At 37.7% G+C, this 24,160-nt stretch overlaps 1 protein-coding gene across 1 annotated transcript in view; it reads left to right on the forward strand.

Moving 5' to 3' along the window:
- Window positions 1-24,160, forward strand: part of TBC1D32 (TBC1 domain family member 32) — a 179,237-nt gene that overhangs the window by 113,235 nt on the left and 41,842 nt on the right. The window contains exons 27-28 of the mRNA XM_068551463.1: window positions 8,458-8,583; window positions 23,122-23,205. Coding sequence (XP_068407564.1) covers window positions 8,458-8,583; window positions 23,122-23,205 — 210 coding nt within the window. The remainder of the gene's footprint in view (window positions 1-8,457; window positions 8,584-23,121; window positions 23,206-24,160) is intronic.

Raw genomic sequence — 24,160 nt, forward strand, 5'->3', positions numbered from 1 at the left:
GGTATCAGGGTGATGGTGGCCTCATAGAATGAGTTTGGGAGTGTTCCTTCCTCTGCAATTTTTTGGAAGAGTTTGAGAAGGATGGGTGTTAGCTCTTCTCTAAATGTTTGATAGAATTCACCTGTGAAGCCATCTGGTCCTGGACTTTTGTTTTCTGGAAGATTTTTAATCACAGTTTCAATTTCATTACTTGTGATTGGTCTGTTCATATTTTCTGTTTCTTCCTGGTTCAGTCTTGGAAGGTTATACCTTTCTACGAATTTGTCCATTTCTTCCAGGTTGTCCATTTTATTGGCATAAAGTTGCTTGTAGTAGTCTCTTAGGATGCTTTGTATTTCTGCGGTGTCTGTTGTAACTTCTCCTTTTTCATTTCTGATTTTATTGATTTGAGTCCTCTCCCTCTTTTTCTTGATGAGTCTGGCTAATGGCTTATCAATTTTGTTTATCTTCTCAAAGAACCAACTTTTAGTTTTATTGATCTTTGCTATTGTTTTCTTTGTTTCTATTTCATTTATTTCTGCTCTGATCTTTATGATTTCTTTCCTTCTGCTAACTTTGGGTTTTGTTTGTTCTTCTTTCTCTAGTTTCTTTAGGTGTAAGGTTACATTGTTTACTTGAGATTTTTCTTGTTTCTTGAGGTAGGCTTGTATAGCTATAAACTTCCCTCTTAGAACTGCTTTTGCTGCATCCCATAGGTTTTGGGTCGTCGTGTTTTCATTGTCATTTGTCTCTAGGTATTTTTTTATTTCCTCTTTGATTTCTTCAGTGATCTCTTGGTTATTTAGTAATGTATTGTTTAGCCTCCATGTGTTTGTCTTTTTTACGTTTTTTTCCCTGTAATTCATCTCTAATCTCATAGCGTTGTGGTCAGAAAAGATGCTTGATATGATTTCAATTTTCTTAAATTTACTGAGGCTTGATTTGTGACCCAAGATGTGATCTATCCTGGAGAATGTTCCGTGCGCACTTGAGAAGAACGTGTAATCTGCTGTTTTTGGATGGAATGTCCTATATATATCAATTAAATCTATCTGGTCTATTGTGTCATTTAAAGCTTCTGTTTCCTTATTTATTTTCATTTTGGATGATCTGTCCATTGGTGTAAGTGAGGTGTTAAAGTCCCCCACTATGATTGTGTTACTGTCGATTTCCTCTTTTATAGCTGTTAGCAGTTGCCTTATGTATTGAGGTGCTCCTATGTTGGGTGCATATATATTTATAATTGTTATATCTTCTTCTTGGATTGATCCCTGGATCATTATGTAGTGTCCTTCCTTGTCTCTTGTAACATTCTTTATTTTAAAGTCTATTTTATCTGATATGAGTATAGCTACTCCAGCTTTCTTTTGATTTCCATTTGCATGGAATATCTTTTTCCATCCCCTCACTTTCAGTCTGTATGTGTCCCTAGGTCTAAAGTGGGTCTCTTGTAGACAGCATATATATGGGTCTTGTTTTTGTATCCATTCAGCCAGTCTATGTCTTTTGGTTGGGGCATTTAATCCATTCACGTTTAAGGTAATTATCGATATGTATGTTCCTATGACCATTTTCTTAATTGTTTTGGGTTTGTTTTCGTAGGTCCTTTTCTTCTCTTGTGTTTCCCACTTAGAAAAGTTCCTTTAGCATTTGTTGTAGAGCTGGTTTGGTGGTGCTGAATTCTCGTAGCTTTTGCTTGTCTGTAAAGCTTTTGATTTCTCCATCAAATCTAAATGAGATCCTTGCCGGGTAGAGTAATCTTGGTTGTAGGTTCTTCCCTTTCATCACTTTAAGTATATCATGCCACTCCCTTCTGGCTTGCAGAGTTTCTGCTGAGAAATCAGCTGTTAACCTTATGGGAGTTCCCTTGTATGTTATTTGTCGTTTTTCCCTTGCTGCTTTCAATAATTTTTCTTTGTCTTTAATTTTTGCCACTTTGATTACTATGTGTCTCGGCGTGTTTCTCCTTGGGTTTATTCTGTATGGGACTCTCTGCGCTTCCTGGACTTGGGTGGCTATTTCCTTTCCCATGTTAGGGAAGTTTTCGACTATAATCTCTTCAAATATTTTCTCTGGTCCTTTCTCTCTCTCTTCTCCTTCTGGGACCCCTATAATGCGAATGTTGTTGCGTTTAATGTTGTCCCAGAGGTCTCTTAGGCTGTCTTCATTTCTTTTCATTCTTTTTTCTTTAGTCTGTTCCGCAGCAGTGAATTCCACCATTCTGTCTTCCAGGTCACTTATCCGTTCTTCTGCCTCAGTTATTCTGCTATTGATTCCTTCTAGTGTAGTTTTCATTTCAGTTTTTGTATTGGTCATCTCTGTTTGTTTGTTCTTTAATTCTTCTAGGTCTTTGTTAATCATTTCTTGCATCTTCTCAATCTTTGCCTCCATTCTTATTCTGAGGTCCTGGATCATCTTCACTATCATTATTCTGAATTCTTTTTCTGGAAGGTTGCCTATCTCCACTTCATTTAGTTGTTTTTCTGGGGTTTTTTCTTGTTCCTTCATCTGGTACATAGCCCTCTGCCTTTTCATCTTCTCTATCTTTCTGTAACTGTGGTTTTTGGTCCACAGGCTGCAGGATGGTAGTTTTTCTTGCTTCTGCTGTCTGCCCTCTGGTGGTTGAGGCTATCTAAGAGGCTTGATGGGAGGCTCTGGTGGTGGGTAGAGCTGACTGTTGCTGTGGCAGTCAGAGCTCAGTAAAACCTTAATCCACTTGACTGTTGATGGGTGGGGCCGGGTTCCCTCCCTGTTGCTGTGGCGGTCAGAGCTCAGTAAAACCTTAATCCACTTGACTGTTGATGGGTGGGGCTGGGTTCCCTCCCTGTTGGTTGTTTTGCCTGAGGCAACCCAACACTGGAGCCTACCCGTGCTCTTTGGTGGGGTTAATGGCAGACTCTGGGAGGGCTCACGCCAAGGAGAACTTCACAGAACCTCTGCTGCCAGTGTCCTTATCCCCACGGTGAAACAGAGCCACCACCTGCCTCTGCAGGAGACCCCCCAACACCAGCAGGTAGGTCTGGTTCAGTCTCCCCCAGGGTCACTGCTCCTTCCCCTGGGTCCCGATGCACACATTACTTTGTGTGTGCCCTCCAAGAGTGGGGTCTCTGTTTCCCCCAGTCCTGTCAAAGTCCTGCAATCAATTCCCACTAGGCTTCAAAGTCTGATTCTCTAGGAATTCCTCCTCCCGTTGCCGGACCCCCAGGTTGGGAAGCCTGACGTGGGGCTCAGAACCTTCACTCCAGTGGGTGGACTTCTGTGGTATAAGTGTTCGCCAATCTGTGAGTCACCCACCCAGCAGTTATGGGATTTGATTTTACTCTGATTGCGCCCCTCCTACCGTCTCACTGTGGCTTCTCCTCTGTCCTTGGACGTGGGGTATCCTCCTTGGTGAAGTCCAGGGTCTTCCTGTCAATGATTGTCCAGCAGCCAGTTGTCTGTATAGATTTTCTTTGCATTTATATTAAGCTTACATTTTTCCTCCCCTTGAAATTGAGGTTCTTTCTTTTTACATTATTTATAGTATAAGTATAATCTTTCCTTCTATATAATAATCTTTTGAGAAACAAATTACACAATATCATCAAGTATGAAAAGATTATGGTGCTTACCATAACAAAGAATTTCAGAGTTTAGGTATGAAATATTGACTCTAATTGAATTTTGTAAACATGAAACTTGATGATTTTCCTTTTTTCCATTTTACTCAGTGGTAGTAAGTGCGTGCTTAATTGCTTGTTGCCAGAGGGAGCTGTCCTGTGCATTGTAGGATTTTTAGTAGCATCCTGGTCTCTGCTCACTAGATGCCCATAGAACTCTCTCTTTGCACCCACCCCTCCCAGCTGTGACAGCCAGAAGTACCTATAGACAGTACTGAAATATGGGGAGCAAAACTTTGTCCATTTGAGAACTATAGCTATAGATTCGTTTTTCCATTCTAGCACTTCATACAAATAGAATCACATAAGATACTTTATTTGTGCTTGCTTTCTTTAAGCATAATGGTTTTGAGATTCATCTAGTTTGTTACATGTACCACTTGGTTGTATCATTTTACTAAGTAGGATTCCAGTGTAGATAACTACAGTTTGGTTAAACATCACTTTTTGTTTGTATTTTCTTAAAATCCTTAAAAACAACTGCTTTAAAATTTTTGACTGCTAATTGTATCACCTCAGTCCTTTCTGAGTCTTTATATTAACTGATTTAACTACTGGTTATGAGTCGGTTTTTTTTACCCTTTCTCATGTTAGTAATTTTTAATTGAATATTCAACATTATTAATTTTACATAGTTGAGTTCTAGATTTTGCTGCCTTTAAAGAGTAATGGACATTTTTGGGCATGCAGTCAAGTTACTCGTGGATCAGTTTGGTCATTCAGGGCTTTCATTTTTTTGTTAGGGTAGGTGCAAAGTTGTCTTTATGGCTAATTTAACTCTGTTACTAAGGTGTGACTCTTCTGGTCTGTGGAACACTGGTAATTAAGGAGGACTCTTCACACTCTGTTTGGAACTTGGACGTCTTCTAACCCTATGTATACTCTGGGAATTGTTCACTTTACAGCTCTCAGCTGTTCTTTACCCAGTCTTGTGGAGCTTCACTCTTCAACTGCACAGCTGATTCTTTGCAACCAACCTGACAAAGACTTATACAGATTTCTGCAGTTCTTTCTTTGTTCATCCTCTTCAGTACTGTGATCCACAGATTTTAGTCTCCTCAGTCTCTCTGCTATTTGACTTCTGTCTCTTTAACTCAGCCAGACCTCCAGGGCATCCACCTTCCTGCACAGTGATCTTGAAAGTGATTCAAGAAAAAAAACTGGGCCCAATTGTAAAAGTTACCTCATTAGTTTCCCTTTTCTCAAACATGACGGTCCTGTATTGCCTATTGGCCAGTGTCTGAAAACAGTGTTTTGATATATTTTACCCATTTTTCAAGTTGTTTATGGCAGGAAGGCAAGTCTGTTTCCGGTTCCTCCATCATGACCAGAAGCAGGACTCTGGTTTTTAATTTTTTTGTGTGATTATAAACATAGAAATTTTGGCAAACATTAAATTCTGTGTATCGTTCCTGCTTGTTCTACTCCCCAAATCACTGATTCAGAGTTACTGTATTCCTATGGTACCATTCCTTTGATTCCATTTCCCCTTGCCTCATTCTCCATGCCCAAGGGCTTTTGCTGGAGTAAGATTATTGGCTTCTCTCTGGACTTCCTCACTTATTCTGTACAAAGTTAGGAAAGAAAAATGTTTGGTAGGTGAATTTTGGAGAAGGAATGGAAAATCTTAGATTAGCCTACTTAAAGGCTGTATTTCCCAGTTAGCCTAACTTTTAATTTTTTTTGTTTTTAAAAAGTTGTTTTAAGTTAGCCTATCTTTATTATACGCATACCTTTCCTAACAAGAGCAGTCAGGAGAGGCCTTTGGTTGTCTGTCACTGTCTGTGATTGAATATATTCAGTGCAGGGGAGTTACTTGTAAGTCTATGTGGCAGGAGATCCAAGTTGTGGTGCCTAATTTAGCTGTTATAGTACTAGCACTGATATTTTGAACTCCATTTATCTACTCCTGTCTACTTTTCTTTTGGTTCCAAATTTAGAGGGGGGAATAAAGGAACTGTTTCCCTCAAACTTGGTAACATCACAGATACAAATTTTCAATGAACATATCAAATCACTAAATATTTTTAGCTGTGAGGTTGCATATTGAAGAGCTCACACTTCCACTGAGAGCCGGGGGAAACGATAACCAGAGGTTATGAGCATACAAAGTTGTCTCTCTAGGAGTCTTGCAGGCACTCTTGTCTCCAGCTCAGCATTTGTTTATTGCCTCAAATCAAATTTCCAGGTACTAAATTGGGCCCTTTAGCCTTTCTACCAGTTGGTAGATTCAGATGCATACCACATTTGCTGCTTCAGAATTGTTTACAGTCTAGTGCCTGTGCTCTTTTCCTTAGAATGAGATGAAAAGGCAAAATAGAATAGCAAATGTGAAAGGAGAGAGACAGGAGAGCAAGATGAGGCTGTAGAGCAGGAGGGAAGAGGGAAAAGATAACAGGATTTTTAAAAAGCAGGTAATTTACAGAAGAGCTGTATGGACATTCCCTATCTGAAGGAGATGGTGGTGGTTATAAAAGACAGGCTTACACATGGATAGAAAGAATGACACAGAAGGAAACAAAGATGAAAAACAAACTGCATTTGTCTTTCCAGTCATGTGCAACTAGTGATTTTTTATAGAAGTATAACTGACTCTTAACAGTATTATATTAGTTTCAGGTGTACAACATAGTGATTCAGTATTTTTATAGATTATGCTCCATATAAAGTTTTTATAAGATATTGGCTACATTCTCTGTGCTGTAATTATATCCTGTATCTTACTTTACACCTATGGGGGGTGGGGCAAGATCAGTGAAGGGGATTAAGAGGTACAAACCATTAGTGATTCTTAATAGGTTCTAGATAGTTTGTTCTTGGGAAATAAGTAATGTAGATATTCTGAATGGAAACTATAAAAATTCCATTTTAATGCTGTTCAGTTGTCTTTTACCTAACTTATATTGAGATGCATTTAACATTAATACTCTGCTGTTAATAATATAATTTTCAACAAAATTATCAGCTTTGATATTTCTTGTGTAAAGGTTTTGAGAATCTTTATTAAAAATAATTTTCTCCTTTGACTCAATCAGTTTCATTTTTCTCTAGATATTGCTTCTGATTGAGGCCATTTATGGAATATTACAGAATCATTCTGGTCTTGATATTTAAAGAGAATAGATTAGATTAGTACTAAATATCAGAATTATACATTCTTCCAACAAAACAGTTCTTTCTAGTTTATGTGTATATTTATGAGTGTGCATGTTTGGTATATTTGTATACTCATGATGATTGTATGAAAGAATATGTCTGTAGCTTTGATATGAGAAGGTTTTTTAGTGACCTAATTGTCAAATACGGAAGTAGTTACATAAATTATGATTTATATACTTAATCATATAATTTTATATATGATGACTGTGAGGACTGTGTGAGGATATGTAGCTGCTTTTTTAGGACTAAATAAAACCAGTTTAGACCATTGGAATGATATGTATGTCTTTTTTTGTTTTGTTTTGTTATATATACTTCTTATGTATGTCTTGATTATGCTCAGTTATACTCCTATCTGTGTATATATTGTATATGCATACACACAGACACACACACATGCTTTATGACATGTAAGTTTCATGAGGGCAAGTGACCTTGTCTGTCTAGATTGTTATAGCCACATAGGCACTCCATACATGTTTACTGAATGTATTTTTACAAAGAATAGATGGAAAAATAAAATAGTCCAGTATGGTAAAAAGTTTAGTTTTTAAAAATTTGTAAGAACAAGGACTTGCTTTGTTATAACTGTATTCATTTTAAAGGATGAAGAGTTGGTTGAAACCCTCTCTAGTGTTAGATTGACTACTGGTATACCCTTCCTGGTGGAATTCATCAGCCCAAAGTAGAGCTTAGGTGGCTGTATTTTGTAGTGTTCCTAACCACTTCTTTGGGCAGAAGTAATCAGGCCTTTGACTCTGTACTTTGAAAAAGTTCTTGTTCCTTTTTTCCCAAAATCTTCTTCAAGCAAAGTTGTAAAATGTATGAGTTGATGCAGCTATCTGTTCCCCCCATGCTCTTCTAGAAAACAAGAGAACATCTTTGCTTCTTTTTCTCCCCTTTGAATTTTTACCTATATGTGTGAGAAAATAGTATATATGCTTTTATGTTTATATACTTGTATATCCTTTTTTAATGACACCTAAATCTTCAATATATTTAGAGATGTTTTCTAATGCAAAATCTGTTGGGAATACAATTAAAATGGAAGACAGAAAAAATCTCATGGGAGTAAAATGAAAATGAAAATGAAACGATAAAATTGCCATGTATTCATGAAATTGTTAAGAAAGAAGGAAAGTTATATTTTAGCCATAGATACTGTTTTAGCATGATTCATTTTCAGCCTAGTTTTTTTTTTCCCCCCCAAGAAGAGGAAATAAATAATCGACTAGAGATTTTTCTACACTTATGCTTTCTTTTTGCTTTTAAAAAGAATGAATAAAATTGCGCCTGAATGTACGTGAAGAATGAGTATAATGTTTATGTCAGTCTCTGCAGTGAAATCTTAAGGTCCACACTATGTGTTAAATCAAATACTCAGTAGTAATGAGTCATGTTTGTGTAAGAAAGAGTTATGGTTATAAATCAATCCATTTTATGAGCTTTTAATAAGTCTATTTTTATGAGCTTTTAATAAATGGGGTAATAGCAGTTTGACGGTATAAGATATAATTACAGAAAAATGTCTGTTTTCTTTTGAAACCCATATAAAATACTTTTTCTGGAACTTGTAACTGTTTACATAATTAAGTTGACTACTTATTTTTCAGTGTATCTAGCATGTTTTGTTAACATAACACGTCATCTTTCTTATTAGACAATGATCTTGGCAAACTTTTATTGCGCTTCAAAATGTCTGATAAGCAAAGTGAATGGATAGAACACTGCCGAAGACAATTTTGCAAAATGATGAAGGCCAAACCTGATATAATCAGTGGAGGTGGTGAGTGTATTTTAATTTTTGTGACTTTTTTGGCTTGAAGAGTATATTAACAGAAGCTGTGTTTTCCTGAAGATTAGTACTGGCATATCATATCTAGAATACATGATATTAATTCCAGAAGTCCATTGACTTCTGAGAAATTTGTGGTCCTGGAGAACAAAAATTAAAATTTGAGAAATTACTCAGCTTTCTTTTAGTACTGTTTCAGAGGCCTTGGAAGCTAAATCTACCTTTGCCTACATAACAGTTTGCTTGGTTTCACCAGCTTTCACCTAGCTATACCATACTGCTATGTTTTTGGAACTTTATTGAATGTTTTGACATATTTTGAAACTCCGCCACATCTAGCCAAATAAATTTAGTGACTTGTAAGGAAATTTGGGTGTGTGTGGGGGGGGATAGCTATGTTGTCTAAACCAGCAAGCAAGTTGTTTTATATTCAGATATTTATATGCTTCCTAAACTTATCATGCTTTAATTAACATCATCTTAAATAAAGATAGTCTAAGAAAAAAGTTCTAATGTCAATATAAGCTAGATTTCTTGAAAGCTATAATTTAAAAATAATTGTCCTCTTTATCAGCCATGCTTTATGGTTTTCATGTTTGTATCATTTGCTATAAAATTAAAAATAGGAGGGCTTCCCTGGTGGCGCAGTGGTTGAGAGTCTCCTTGCCAATGCAGGGTACATGGGTTCGAGCCCTGGTCTGGGAAGATCCCACATGCCGCGGAGCAACTGGGCCCGTGAGCCACAATTGCTGAGCCTGCGCGTCTGGAGCCTGTGCTCCGCAACAAGAGAGGCCGTGATAACGAGAGGCCCGCGCACCGCGATGAAGAGTGGCCCCCACTTGCCGCAACTAGAGAAAGCCCTCGCACAGAAACGAGGACCCAACACAGCCATAAATAAATAAATAAATAAATAAACCCAAAGTTTAAAAAAAAAAAAAAAAAGTAGCCTAAAATTAACCCAGGCAGTATTGGTGACATCACAGCTTCACACAGTAATGAAAAAATCTTACATAACTTTAAAAAAAAAAAAAAATGGGAAATAAAAATAAGTTTATATTTTGTTGGAGAAATTATGTTTTCAGGGAATATGGTATATATGGGCAAGAAATCAAACATTATTCTCCAAAATTTTAGTGTAAAATGAGCAGTTCAACTGTTTTATACGCCCCCAAATATTTTAAAAATAGCTATTAGAAATATATATTTATCACTGGTTGCATAATAGAAAATATTTAAAATAGGTTTTGCAAATGCCAAAAGGTACAGAACAAAATGAGAAAGCAGCAGCTTGGAATATTGTTCAGTTTAAACACAGTAAGTAAAGGTGTAGTTTTCTGAGTTTCTCTCTTACAGGGATGGTGATAAGACAAAGGAGAAATCACATGTTCAATCCTATCCATGACTCTGAAACAACATAAACAAGTATAACATTACCATTAAAACTGTGTTCTATTTGGAATCTTGGGGCACTTCCCACAAGATTTGACCTTAGTTCTACATTACTCTGATACCGTGTCCACCATTGGATTTTGAGCTACTTCAAAAGTAGATCTTGACCTCTCTGCCCAGCAAGGTCTAGTAGGTTACACAAAACTCAGTTACTTTGAACAGCAACTTTATAAGATAGTCTGCATTTTATGGATAAGGAAACAAAAGCCTGGAAATGTTAGATAACGAGCTCAGTTCACAGTGGCAGACCCAAGAAGTGAATTCAAGCAATGTGAATCCAAAACTCGTGCTCAGTATCAGCTTGCGATACTACCTCTTTGCACCTTCTCTTTACTACCTAATGTTTTCCACGTGGGAGGCAAACAACATTTATTAAGTAAACCCAGATGAGCGTAATACTGATGGAGAATAGAAGATGATAAAAGTTTTTAATATCTCCAGTCTCATAGCATACTTGTTTTCTGTCTATAAGCTAAGATGAACTAATTTAGGGGGTAAGCTGCAGAAATACTAAACAAATAAATGCTTTTGTAAGGCAGGCATGCTTATTTGTCTGTGTGCATGCACATGTACATCTGGCTCTATAATCTGGTTCAACTTGGGTTTTTGGGGTTTTTTTAAACATCTTTATTGAAATATAATTGCTTTACAGTGGTCTGTTAGTTTCTGCTTTAGAACAAAGTGAATCAGCTATATGTGTATATATATATCCCCGCATCTCCCTCCCACCCTCCCTGTCCAACCCTTCTAGGTGGTCACAAAGCACCAAGCTGATCTCCCTGTGCTATGCAGCTGCTTCCCACTAGCTATCTATTTTACATTTGGTAGTATATATAAGTCCATGCCACTATCTCACTTCCTCCCAGCTTACCCTTCCCCCTCCCCGTGTCCTCAAGTCCATTCTCTACATCTGCCTCTTTATTCCTGTCCTGCCCCTAGGTTCTTCATAACCACTTTTTTTTTTTTTTTTTAGATTCCATATATATGTGTTAGCATACAGTATTTGTGTTTCTCCTTCTGACATTTTTCACTCTGTATGACAGTCTCTAGGTCCATCCACCTCACTACAAATAACTCAATTTCATTTCTTTTTATGGCTGAGTAATATTCCATTGTATATATGTGCCACATCTTCTTATCCATTCATCTGTCGATGGACACTTAGGTTGCTTCCATGTCCCGGCTATTGTAAATAGAGCTGCAATGAACATTGTGGTACATGACTCTTTTTGAATTATGGTTTTCTCAGGGTATATGCCCAGTAGTGGGATTCCTGGGTCGTATGGTAGCTCTATTTTTAGTTTTTTAAGGAACCTCCATACTGTTCTCCATAGTGGCTGTATCAATTTACATTTCCACCAGCAGTGCAAGAGGGTTCCCTTTTCTCCACACCCTCTCCAGCATTTATTGTTTGTAGATTTTTTGATGATGGCCATTCTGACTGGTGTGAGGTGATACCTCATTGTAGTTTTGATTTGCATTTCTCTAATGATTAGTGATGTTGAGCATCCTTTCATGTGTTTGTTGCCAATCTGTATATCTTCTTTGGAGAAATGACTATTTAGGTCTTCTGCCCATTTTTGAATTGGGTTGTTTGCTTTTTTGATATTGAGCTGCATGAACTGCTTCTATATTTTGGAGATTAATCCTTTGTCAGTTGCTTCATTTGCAAATATTTTCTCCCATTCTGAAGGTTGTCTTTTCATCTTGTTTGTGGTTTCCTTTGCTGTGCAAAGGCTTTTAAATTTCATTAGATCCCATTTGTTTATTTTTGTTTTTATTTCCATTTCTCTAGGAGGTGGGTCAAAAAGGATCTTGCTGTGATTGATGTCATAGAGTGTTCTGCCTATGTTTTCCTCTAAGAGTTTTAGAGTGTCTGGCCTTACATTGAGGTCTTTAATCCATTTTGAGTTTATTTTTGTGTATGGTGTTAGGGAGTGTTCTCATTTCATTCTTTTACATGTAGTTGTCCAGTTTTCCCAGCACCACTTATTGAAGAGTCTGTCTTTTCTCCATTGTATATTCCTGCCTCCTTTATCAAAGGTGACCATATGTGCGTGGGTTTATCTCTAGGCTTTCTATCCTATTCTATTGATCTATATTTCTGTTTTTGTGCCAGTACTATACTGTCTTGATTACTGTAGCTTTGTAGTATAGTCTGAAGTCTGGGAGCCTGATTCCTCCAGCTCCGTTTTTCTTTATCAAGATTGCTGTGGCTCTGCAGGGTCTTTTGTGTATTCCACACAAATTGTGAAATTTTTTGTTCTGCTTCCGTGAAAAATCCCATTGGTAATTTGATAGAGATTGCATTGAATCTGTAGATTGCTTTGGGTAGTATAGTCATTTTCACAATGTTGATTCTTCCAATCTAAGAACATTGTATATCTCTCCATCTGTTTGTATCATCTTTCATTTCTTTCATCAGTGGCTTATACTTTTCTGCATACAGGTCCTTTGTCTCCTTAGGTAGGTTTATTCCTAAGTATTTTGTTCTTTTTGTTGTAATGGTAAACGGGAGTGTTTCCTTAATTTCTCTTTCAGATTTTTCATTGTTCGTTTATAGGAATGCAAGAGATTTCTGTGCATTAATTTTGTATCCTGCTACTTTACCAAATTCATTGATTAGCTCTAGTAGTTTTCTGGTAGCATCTTTAGGATTCTCTGTGTGTAGTATCATGTCATCTGCAAACAGTGACAGCTTTACTTCTTCTTTTCTGATTTGGATTCCTTTTATTTCTTTTTCTTCTCTGATGGCTGTGGCTAAAACTTCCAAAACTATGTTGAATAATAGTGGTGAGAGTGGGAAACCTTGTCTTGTTCCTGATCTTAGTGGAAATGGTTTCAGTTTTTCACCATTGAGGATGATTCGTTGTCTATTCAGGTATTCCACAGACGCAGGGTACATCAGGTTGTTTGTGGAGATTTAATCCACTGCTCCTGAGGCTGCTGGGAGACATTTCCCTTTCTCTTCTTTGTTCACACAGCTCCTGGGGTTCAGCTTTGGATTTGGCCCCACCTCTGCATGTAGGTCGCCTGAGTGCGTCTGTTCCCGCCCAGACAGAATGGGGTTAATGGAGCAGCTGATTAGGGGGCTCTGGCTCAGGCCAGGGGGAAAGAGGGGTATGGAATATGGGGTGAGCCTGCGGCCGCAAAGGCCACCGTGACATTGCCACAGCCTGAGGTGCGCCGTGTGTTCTCCTGGGGAAGTTGTCCCTGGATCACGGGACCCTGGCAGTGGCGGGCTGCACAGGCTCCCGGGAGGGGAGGTGTGGATAGTGACCTGTGCTTCCACACAGGCTTCTTGGTGGCTGCAGCAGCAGCCTTAGCATCTCATGCCCATCTCTGCTGTCCGAGCTGATAGCCTCGGAGCTCGTTTAGGCAGTGCTCTGAATCCCCTTTCCTCGCGCACCCTGAAACAATGGTCTCTTGCCTCTTGGGCAGCTCCAGACTTTTTCCCGGACTCCCTCCCAGCTAGCTGTGGCACACTAGCCCCCTTCAGGCTGTGTTCACGCCGCCAACCCCAGTCCTCTCCCTGGGATCTGACCTCCGAAGCCCGAGCCTCAGCTCCCAGCCCCCACCCGCCCCGGCGGGTGAGCAGACAAGCCTCTCGGGCTGGTGAGTGCTGCTCGGCGCCGAGCCTCCATGCGGGAATCTCTCCGCTTTGCCCTCTGCACCCCTGTGGCTGCGCTCTCCTCCGTGGCTCCGAAACTTCCCCCCTCCGCCACCTGCAGTCTCCGCCCGCTAAGGGCTTCCTAGTGTGTGGAAACATTTCCTCCTTCACAGCTCCCTCCCAGTGGTGCAGGTCCCGTCCCTATTCTTTTGTCTCTGTTTTTCCTTTTTTCTTTTGCCCTACCCAGGTACATGGGGAGTTTCTTGCCTTTTGGGAAGTCTGAGGTCTTCTGCCAGCGTTCAGTAGGTGTTCTGTAGGAGTTGTTCCACATGTAGGTGTATTTCTGATGTATTTGTGGGGAGGAAGGTGGTCTCCATGTCTTACTCCTCTGTCATCTTGAAGGTCTCGGTCAACTTGGGTTTTTTTTTTTGTTTTTTTTTTTTATTTATTTTTGGCTGCATTGTGTCTTCATTGCGGTGGCTTCTCTTGTTGAGGAGCATGGGCTCTAGGCGTGCGGGCTCAGTAGCTGTGGCTCGCGGGCTCTAGAGCGCAGGCTCAGTAATTGTGGCGCATGGGCTTAGTTGCTCCATGGCATGTGGGATCTTCCCGGACCAGGGCTCGAACCCGTGTCCCCTGCATTGGCAGGCGGATTCTTAACCACTGAGCCACCAGGGAAGCCCAACTTGGGTTTTAAATAGAAGCAATCTATAGTTATCAAGAACCAAAGATTTTTAAATTATCATTACCTATGCTGCATTTTCTCCCCAAAATCTCTACGTATGACTCTGCAATGCACAATAAATACCGTGTACCTTCATTAACATTTTTTTCATAATTATAATAATGAGTGAATGAATTAGTCTTAATTTCTCTATAAATTATATGATCTGAATCCAAAAGGAGGTAGACAAAGGAAATTCAGTTAACAAGAAACTTACTGAGAACCTACGTGTTGACTCCCTGTTCTGCTCCCCACTATGGGCAGCTGCTGTCCTTTGTAGGTAATGGTAAGGAGGGTGCGAACAATCCATCAGTAGTCTTTCCAAATTGATTTAAACCCAGGGCATCTAAACAGCTATCAGGAGAGAAAATTTCCAGCTTTCTCTGGCTTGGGCTTCTGCTGTTTCCAGAGTTTTCTTTCCCAGCTTTTAGCTTTTAAGAACAAGTGAGACAATGTAGATGTGTAATTGCACAACATTCCTGCACTCACTTGTAATGAGTCACTGGGAGAAGCGATAGATTATATGACCTAGAGCTCACAGGCCGAAGTTAATTTTTTAAAACATAAGTCAGATTTTTCCTTTTCATGACCTTATTTTTGGTCTGTGTGTATTTTCCACCCCACCCCACTATATCTGAGACCTTTTTCCTAGCATTGAATTAACTAGGACATGTTCCCTGAACCTCTATAAATTTCCTTCATTTTCATGTGTTTATTTCATTCAGCTTTGGGAGAGAACATAGTTTCTTCTTGTCAGGAAGGTCCCTGTAGGTCTGATTGACTTCTAGTTTCTGCTGAATTTACTAACCTAGCCTCTTGTTGTCTATCCATTCTAAACATTGGATTCCATCATCAATTGCATGTTTAATTCTTTCTACTCTTATATCTGCCTTTGTAGAGTTGTCTCCCTATAAAAAGAAGCTTCTGTTTCTCACATTATCTTATAATCATTGTTTCCCACTAAACTTTTATTTGCAACCTAATAATTAAATATACAATTTTAAATATGTTCCAAGTATGTTCTTCCTATTTCTGTTCTCTAATATTGATAATATAGTTTATAACTGGAATTCTAGTGTAGGATTCATATAATTTGAGTTGGTCACTAGATAACATGTACAACATGTATGATAGACAATGTTGGAAACTGGTATGCTTTATAACTATAATACATTTTGTATAACTATATACTTCAAATGCTCAAATTATCACAACTTGGACTCTAAGAGTTTTTGTTTAAGCTGTCCTCTTTGTCCTTTAAATTTTAATTTATTTTTTCTGTTTTCCTCTGAAAGAATCCTGGCATAGTAACAACAATGAGGTTCATCTAGACTCACTTTTTTGGCTCCTAAACATAGTTCAAGGGATTCTGGTTCCTTTCAGTGGGGAGAATAACGTTAGGGGCAAAATTTGAGCAACAGTGTGCATTAGGTGCCTCCACATAATCACTTAGGATAATAAGATGACATGAGTCAAGAGTCCTCTTAAAAAAAAAAAAAAAAGTGGGGGGTGTATTTTTGTTTCAAATTTACTTCTGGCTATATATATTTTTTAATTTTCCTCTGAGCATTTAATCTAGTTTTCTCATTTTGTCCTGCCATTTAGATTTTATCTATATGAGATGCCATGGAAGGTATTAAAGTGTATTCTTCTTCTTGCATTCTCTTTTCTGGCTGCTGTCACTAGTGTATACCTAGTACAGTAATTGAAAGAAACAGCCTGGTTCCCTTTGACTTATTTCTTTCATCCTCTGACTCTCATGTACTTGGTTACCATGTCTTAGAGTTTATTCTTAATTTTTTTTTAATCTTTCTTTCTCATCCATGTCCTCTGCTACTACTTTAATTCAAGTATTAACCATTTAGCAACTAAATTATTGTGTGAAATACATGATCATCTTAGGAAAACTAGAAATTATAAACAAAATGAAGAAACTGAAATTTACCTGTAATCTCGGAAGGATAAGGTTAGCACTAAGTTATTTTTAGCCAAAAAGATTTAATACCTACCATACTATTTTCTTTTGCCATTTCATTCAGTACAGTATTGTACAGAATTTTCCATGTCAGTGAATGTGCTTATACAAAGTAATTTTAAAGTCTACTCATTTGTCTATGGATCTGATTCCTATAACACTTTCCTTTATCTCAGTTGACCCCCTGGGATCCTAGCCAGTTACTGTTTCACATGTACAGTAATGAGACCAAAATCTTTAATAATTTAGATTATCTGATAATATCAAAGCACTAGTAAATCACTTAAAAAAAGACATATACAGACTGCTATAAGCAGAAACAGACATTAAAGCTCATGAAAGAAAGCATAAGAGGTGCTATGATGATAACAAAAGCCTGAGGCCTGAAAGGAGGATCCCTAATGGCTGATGCTAAAGGGGCAAAAGCATCAATTCCTTTGTTTTTCCACTCTCTTTAACCTTGTAAGCACCATCATATATCGTTATTGGTCTAGCCTTAGTGGCATTCTTCCAGTGGTATTTGCCCATCGTGTGATTCTGTTACCAAAGCTCCTTTTTTCATACACCCTCTTCTTGGCATAATTAACCAAGGGAAAGAGGAATTTAGCACAATTTCTAATCCATCACCTTCTGAATCCTTCTGTGCTTCAGCTATACCATAACAACTCAAAGTTGTTGTGTACCCATGGACTTTAAATTGGCCTGTCTTCTATCTACTTATGGCTATAAAGCAGTTGTACTTGATACAAGCAGATAATTCTCTAAGACTCAATATTAATCACATGATGAGTAATATAAAAATAAAGAATGATTTCAAATAGGCTAAGAATAAAAAAATTTTATGTGTGGTTGTCTAATTTATATGATGGAACTTACATCCAGCCTTTAAGGAGTCTAAATATTCATAATGAAAAAAGTACAGAGATGATTTCTACTTTTAAAAGATGGAGTAGGTGATCTTTCCCTTTTCCCTCATCCTATGTACAGCTAAGATTTCTGGATATCATCTTATGTTTTATATGTGACTCTGGAAGATGGAGAGAAGGCAGACTGGCTAGGGACCTTGGGACCTAAGGAACAACTCAGAGGTGATGTTTCTTGGGTTTTCTTTTTGCCTTGTATATCCTAGGCTGAGTAATTAAGATTGCCAACAGATGCTGGAAGAAAAATGAGGGCTGGGCAGTAAAAGCCTGCTCTCTCTAACCAAAGGACCAGGAAAAGGGCAGTCTACCAAGACAAAATTTATAGATAGTGACCACTTTAATCCAGACAAACACCGCTTTAGAAAATATTGCCAACAAGACTTGGGGTTCAGCCTGGACTTCTATTCTCACCTGCCAGTAATGAGGTACCCCTGCCTCTCCCTGATAAGATGGTATCAGAGGAGACCTAGGTAGAGAGTTAGGAATCTCACCATCACCCAATGGTAATAAGGCCACAGTCTCTCCTTCCCCTCTACACATGTATTTGTTTCACACATGAAACAAATTTTAAAATACAAAGTGTCAGCAAAGAAATATATAAAGAAAACCCAAAAGGAAGTTTTAGAACTGAAAAATTCCATACCCAAAATAGAAAGCTCAATGAATGGGCTCAACAATAAAATAGAGGGGACAGAGGAAAGAATCAGTGAACTTGAAGATATTAAGAGAGGAAATAGACTGAAAAATTTAAAGAAAAGATTGAATCCCAAAGTTCTGTGGAACCATAACAGAAGATCTAACATTTGCATCATTGGAGTCATGGAAAGAGGTTGGAACTACAAATGTATTTGAAAAAATGATGGCTGAAAACTTTCCGAATTTGGCAAAAGACCTAAGCCTGTGGATTCTAGAACCTCAAAGAGGGTAAACCCAAAGAAGTCCACACCAAGACACAATACAGTTGACCCTTAAACAACACAGGGTTGAACTGTGTAGATCTACTTATACACAGATTTTTTTTCAGTAGTAAATACAGTACTAGATGATCTGAGGTTGGTTGAATCTGTGAATGAGGATAAGGAGGGCTGACTATAAATTATATTGGGTTGGCCAAAAAGTTCGTTTGGTTTTTTCCGTAAGATATCTCCAGTAGTACTTAGTTGTCTTTAACTTCATTTGAAACAATTTTGTTAGACTGTATTGTGACAGCTGTCACATCAGCGTGCATTTAAAAAAAAAAAAAAACTTATCAAAATTGATGATTTTTTGTGTAGCCATTTTAATTTGAAGATGGAAGAAAAAAGCCACATCTTCGGCTTTATTTCAAGAAAGGTAAAAACCCAACCAAAATGCAAACAAAGATTTGTACAGTGTATGGAGAAGGTGCTGTGACTGATCGAACGTGTCAAAAGTGGTTTGCGACGTTTCATGCTTTAGATTTCTTGCTGGACGACGCTCTAGGGTCTGGTAGCCCAGTTGAAGTTGATAGCGATCAACTCGAGACATTAATTGAGAACAATCAACGTTATACCACACGGGAGATAGCCGACATACTCAAAATATCCAAATCAGGCGTTGAAAATCATTTGCACCAGCTTGGTTATGTGAATCGCTTTGATGTTTGCGTTCCACATAAGTTAAGCGAAAAAAGCCTTCTTGACAGTATTTCCGCGTGAGATTCTCTACTTAAAGGTAATGAAAACATTCTGTTTTTAAAACAAATTGTGATGGGTGATGAAAAGTGCATACTGTACAATAACGTGGAATGGAAGAGATCATGGGGCAAGCGAAATGAACCACCACCAACCACACCAAAGGCCAGTCTTCATCCAAAGAAGGTGATGTTGTGTATGTGGTGGGATTGGAAGGGAGTCCTCTATTATGAACTTCTTCCAGAAAACCAAACGATTCCAACAAGTACTGCTCCCATTTAGACCAACTGAAAGCAGCGCTCGAAGAAAAGCATCTGGAATTAGTCAACAGAAAATGCATAATCTTCCATCAGGATAATGCAAGACTGCATGTTTCTTTGATGACCAGGCAAAACTGTTAACGGCTTGGCTGGGAAGTTCTGATTCATCCTCCGTATTCACCAGACATTGCACCTTCAGATTTCCATTTGTTTTGGTCTTTACAAAATTCTCTTAATGGAGCAATTTTCAATTCCCTGGCAACTGTAAAAGGCACATGGAACAGTTCTTTGCTCAAAAAGATTAAAAGTTTTGGGAAGATGGAATTATGAAGCTGCCTGAAAAATGGCAGACAGTAGGGGAACAAAATGGTGAATACGTTGCTCAATAAAGTTCTTGGCGAAAATGAAAAATGTCTTATTTTTACTTTAAAAACCGAAGGAAACTTTTGGCCAACCCAATACATGATTTTTGACTGTGCAAGGGGTTGGCATCCCAATCCCCCCCCCCCCCGTGTTGTTCAAAGGTCAACTGTATAGTCAGACTTCTGAAAACTTAAGACAAATCTTGAAAGCAGAGAGGGAGAAGCAACACCTTACCTACAAGGGAAAATCAATGCAAATGACAGTGGACTTCTCCCCAGAAAAGATGGAGGACAGAGGAAGTGGCATGACATTATTCAAGAGCTGAAGGCAAAGAACTGTCAACCTGAACTCTGTGTTTATTGAAAGTAGCCTTCTGGAATATTGAGGAAATCAAGACATTCTCAGGTGAAAAATATGTCACCAGCAGACCTACCCTAAATAAAGGAATAAAGGATTTTTCTACCTCTGTCATGTGCCTGCAACCTCCTGTTAATCTATAATTGTACAAACTTTCTTTTAAAAACAAGGAATGAATGTAAAATACTTGAGAACATTGAGAAAAATAGTCTTTGCTTATAATTTGTATAAAAAGTGAACATAGTTGGATGTGGTGAGATTGTAAAGTGCTTGAAACACATTAGTAGAGTTCTGACTTCATGGAGGGTAGAGAGATGAGAATTGTGGTAAGTTCTGAATACGGAAGTGTTCAGGAACAAACATCTGGTGGTTACATGAAGGATGGTGTTTGGGAAAAAATTGCACGCATAATGTAATTGTCTTGTGATCTGATGATGTGCCAGCAGTGATAAAAGATGAAAGAATTAAAGAGTGAATTCTGGAGAAATTTTGCATGTTTACAAACATTGAACTTTTTGGAACCAGCTGCTGTTGTGATGGCAATGTCAAGGGAGAAAACAGTCAGTATCCAAGTATCCTGAACAAGCTGCCTTCAGTTTTTCCTCATCAGTAAAACCCGTGTCCTCTTTTATTATATACGTATTATAAACCTTGGTTTCGTAGTCTACTAATGTCATAGTCCAACCCTAGGGAATAAATATAATTAAAAGGACAACTCCTAATTGAAAGTCCTTTTGAAATTCTAGGTCTGTCATTTAAAATAAAAATCCACTTAAAACAATATTCTGTAGTTTACTTTCTGGATAGTAATATCCTGGAGTTAATTTACTCTTAAAGTTAAGAAATGTTTTATGTGAATTAATTTCCTTGAGTCGCAGATAATGGAATTTTTAGTGAATTGACAGATACTGAGTCATACTGAGATAGCCACTCTAGTAATTATGCAGTTTAGCTACACTTATGTTTGGTTAGTTAGAGAGATGGTACCAATAAATTGTAGCCATGGGTTCAATTACCATATATGGATTCGTTTTTAACATTGTTCCATGGCTGTAGCTTATCCCTCAAAATATTTGGAATGCATAGTGCTGTTCATATGGGTTGCTGGGCAAAGCAAAAAAATTGGAATCAGCAGAAATTCAGAACCTTCTCTAGGTAGTTCAGTGATGTCATCTTTATATAGGATGCGTAGAATTACTTTATAAGCCTCCAGTATATTGATCTAATAACATAATTGCATATTTCAAGATCAGTGCTTGCTGGAAAGTAGTATGCTTTGCAAAGTCTGCAGTTAGTCTGATGACTCTTAAGTTTCAAATCATATTGTGTTTTAGCAGCTTCAAAGATGTGTATTTTGTCTTCACTAACGTATGTTTAGCTGTCTGATGGCTAAACCTGATTTCAGGCATTGGATTCAAATAACTGTTCAGCAGTGTGCTGTGACTTTTCCCATTAACTCAGCCACTTTGCTTAAATGCATAATTTGTAACAAACATATGGTTGTGCTAAAATGAGAATAATTATAGTTGAGTTTTAAATGGACATTTCCATTTAAAATTTTTATATAATATTTGTTACTAATGTATATCTCACACCTTATTAGGAATGATTGTATCTAAATTTCATCGACACATTCTTTCTGAAAAATTATAATCTCAAGAGACAGCATTAGGTGACTTATAAACAAACATGTAGAAGTTGAAAGCTCTCACCTAAGGACCATTATTTACATATAGGTTCATAGAAAAAAAAATTTGAAAGATTTCTTTAAGAGTGGGAGAATTTGTGCCTATGTATGTGAAGATAGAACCAATCTAAACAACTGTAAGTTTAAATAATCTGCAATACTGGTGTCCTTTCTGATCCTCAACTATTGCATTTTCATACTTTTAAATATTCATTTCAACTTGAAATCAGAATAAGAATAGAGTTCCATGAATAAAAAATTTCATTTTTATCTTGAGATATAGCTCAAGCTATATCATGAGATGTAGCTTGTTAGACCTATAGTTGTTGGAAAGCATATGTTATTCCTCTTTGACTTTACATTTTTGACATGTTGAACACTAATTTTTCCTTCATGAATTATGTCTTTAAAATGCACTTGGATGTGAAAAAGGGTACATTCAGTTAATACAGGTCATAGTCAGAATCCTGAATATAACTAGGGCACAGTTTTAAAAGGTGACTAAAACTTACTTTCTGTAAGTGTAAACATATCAGTTACCCTACAGATATATTTCTTTCCAGCAAAAATAATTCTAGATTGCATATTAATTATAATCCACCTGGTTATATCCATTTGGGAGGTAATATATGCAAATACTGTGGCATTATTTATATACTATTACATTGACAGGCATCTTTTTCAACTTTTCTTTAAATTAATAAACTTAGAGCAGTTTTAGATTCACAGCAAAGTTGAGTGGAAAGTACAGAAAGTTCCCACATACGTTCTATCCTTATATATGTACAACCCCGCCCCCCCAACTATCAACGCATCACCCAGAGGGGTACAGTTGTTACAACTGATGAACCTACACTGACATATCATTATCATCAGGAGTCCAAAGTTTACATTAGGGTTCACTCTTGATGTTTCACATTCTATGAATTTTGACAAATGTCATAGTAATGACACGTATCCACCATTGTAGTATCTTACAAAAGAGTTTCACTGCTGTAAAACTTCTGTGCTCTGCCTGTTCATCCTTCCCTCTCCCCAACCCCTGACAAGCCTACTTTTGATCTGCTTGCCTTGAACAGATACTGTCTGTTGCAAAGTACATAAAACATATAATATGTCCTGCTTTTGAAAGGGATGTGAGCTATGCATTGACTCTGGTCTTGGAGCTCACGTGATTTTTTTTCTGCATGTGTGAATGACGATGGTAAGATATTATAGCCTAGTTTGTGATTTTTTTTTTCTGAATTGAAATCATTTAGCAAATTCTGAAGTAATCCTTAGAGGATCTAAAGATAACAGATGATTCTTTTCCAGTTTTACATTGAATAGGTTCTCAGTGAAGCTATTAAAATTTAGTTTACATTGGAAACATTGTTATGAATATTAAAATGACGTTTTGAATTGGCCCCCCTTAAGAGCATAACCGTGAAGAAGTTCTGATGACTTTTTTCTACCAGTCTGTGATTTAGAAATGCAGTATCACATATTGTTCTTGACCTTTAACATCCTAATTATTCTCTTGTTTATTACAGCTTTAGTAGAATTACTTGAAAAATTTGTCCTTCATCTCTCTGAAAGCCCATCTGAATGCTACTTCCCCTCAGTGGAATATACAGGTACAGTTTAAACATTTTTGTATTTTGGAAAGTGCTCAATGTGCAAATAGATAATGTTTCATAGAGGAGTATAATTAGACACAAATATGCACAAGGTTTTTTCACCCTAAAAAATCTCTCCCTTTGTGCCATATACATTCCAGATATCTTTCAGTTTCTTCTGTGCAAATGTCTGGGTTTCCTTGTAACTTTCTAGCTTCGTTTTTGAGCTTTTTTTTCTTCTGTCTACCCATTAAAAATTGTTTTTCCTTAAGGCAATGTCTTCCAATGTCTTTCACTCTTCTGTTTTTATCCACTAGGAGATGATCTTCTAGTGATCTCATCTGCTTGTACTGTTTTACACACCTTATATATTGATGACTTCTAAATATACCTCTTCTACTCAAAGATCTATAAGCTTCATTCTCATATTTCCAGATGCTTAATCAGTAAGCATCACCTGGATGTGCTGAAGAACCCTCAAGCTCAAAATGTCCACCTTCTCATACCTCACTGAGATACATCCTCCTCCTACACTGTCTGTTTTTGTGGGCAGTGCAATCATCTGTCCATCTAAGCCAGGTTCCCTCCCAGTCACCAAACTGTATTCTGTGTTCTTAATATAGCTCAAATTTATCTACTTATATCTATCTCTACTCTTCTTTATGTTAGTTTAGGCCACCATTACTTTTTGCCTAGGTTATTACAACATTCTCTTTACCTGATGTCTCTAATTGGAGTCTCATTTCTTTTCAGAGGTATTCTTTATGCTGCTTTCAGAGTGACCTGTGACGTGTAAATCTGACCTGCTCTTTCCTCTACCTCTTAGAAGCTTACCATTGACCACTGCATACAGTTTAAGCTTCTTATCATGGTACCCAAGGCCTTATGTTACTCTTCTCCTTTCTTCTCTAGCATCATCCCTTTCTCTCCACGCCTCATATTTGTTCTTCAGGGGCACTAAACTATTAGCAGC

The sequence above is a fragment of the Eschrichtius robustus genome, chromosome 9 (genome assembly GCF_028021215.1).
Source record: "Eschrichtius robustus isolate mEscRob2 chromosome 9, mEscRob2.pri, whole genome shotgun sequence".
Lineage (NCBI taxonomy): Eukaryota > Metazoa > Chordata > Mammalia > Artiodactyla > Eschrichtiidae > Eschrichtius > Eschrichtius robustus.